This window comes from Phaethon lepturus, unplaced genomic scaffold (genome assembly GCF_000687285.1).
Source record: "Phaethon lepturus isolate BGI_N335 unplaced genomic scaffold, ASM68728v1 scaffold40516, whole genome shotgun sequence".
Lineage (NCBI taxonomy): Eukaryota > Metazoa > Chordata > Aves > Phaethontiformes > Phaethontidae > Phaethon > Phaethon lepturus.
In genome coordinates, this window is record NW_010547604.1 from 628 (window position 1) to 1,145 (window position 518).

At 65.8% G+C, this 518-nt stretch overlaps 1 protein-coding gene across 1 annotated transcript in view; it reads right to left on the reverse strand.

Moving 5' to 3' along the window:
* LOC104622817 (gastric inhibitory polypeptide receptor-like) overlaps positions 1 to 458 on the reverse strand; it is a gene marked incomplete at both ends in the record, with an annotated part of 1,070 nt that extends 612 nt beyond the window's left edge. The window contains 3 exons of the mRNA XM_010289700.1: positions 56 to 144; positions 218 to 287; positions 398 to 458. Coding sequence (XP_010288002.1) covers positions 56 to 144; positions 218 to 287; positions 398 to 458 — 220 coding nt within the window. The remainder of the gene's footprint in view (positions 1 to 55; positions 145 to 217; positions 288 to 397) is intronic.
* Between the last annotated feature and the right edge of the window lie 60 nt (positions 459 to 518).

A 518-nucleotide genomic window follows, 5' to 3' on the forward strand; every position in this document is an offset into this window, starting at 1 on the left:
GTTGTCCCCATGCCCATCCTCAGTGTTCCCCCCCCCAATGTCCTTGTGTCCCCACCTGACCCTCGTGTCCCCACGGGACACCTGATGTGCCCGGACTTTGGCCACCAAGATGCGGACGATGCGCACGAACACCACGAAGTTCACCTGGGGATGGGGACACTGGCAGTGACAAGCCCCACGGTGGGGACACTGCCCGAGGACGGCCTGCGCCCCCCACCGCCACGGCCATCAGGATGGGACAGCGGATGATCCACCACACCGCCGCCTTCTCATTCCTCTCCCAGCACCTGCCGGGGGTGGGGGGTGGGGGGTGGTCATGCCTGGGTCCCCTGTTGGGGACATCAGCGTGTCCCCCGGGTGTGACAAAACGGGGCGGGAGGGTGTCCAGGCGCCTCACCCCTCATTCTCGTAGAGGTACCTCACCACCACCCATGGTACCACGAAGAGCACAGGGGCTCCTGGAAGGATGGGGACAAGGTTGGGGAGGGGACGTGGGGACACGTGGGGACATGGGGTTC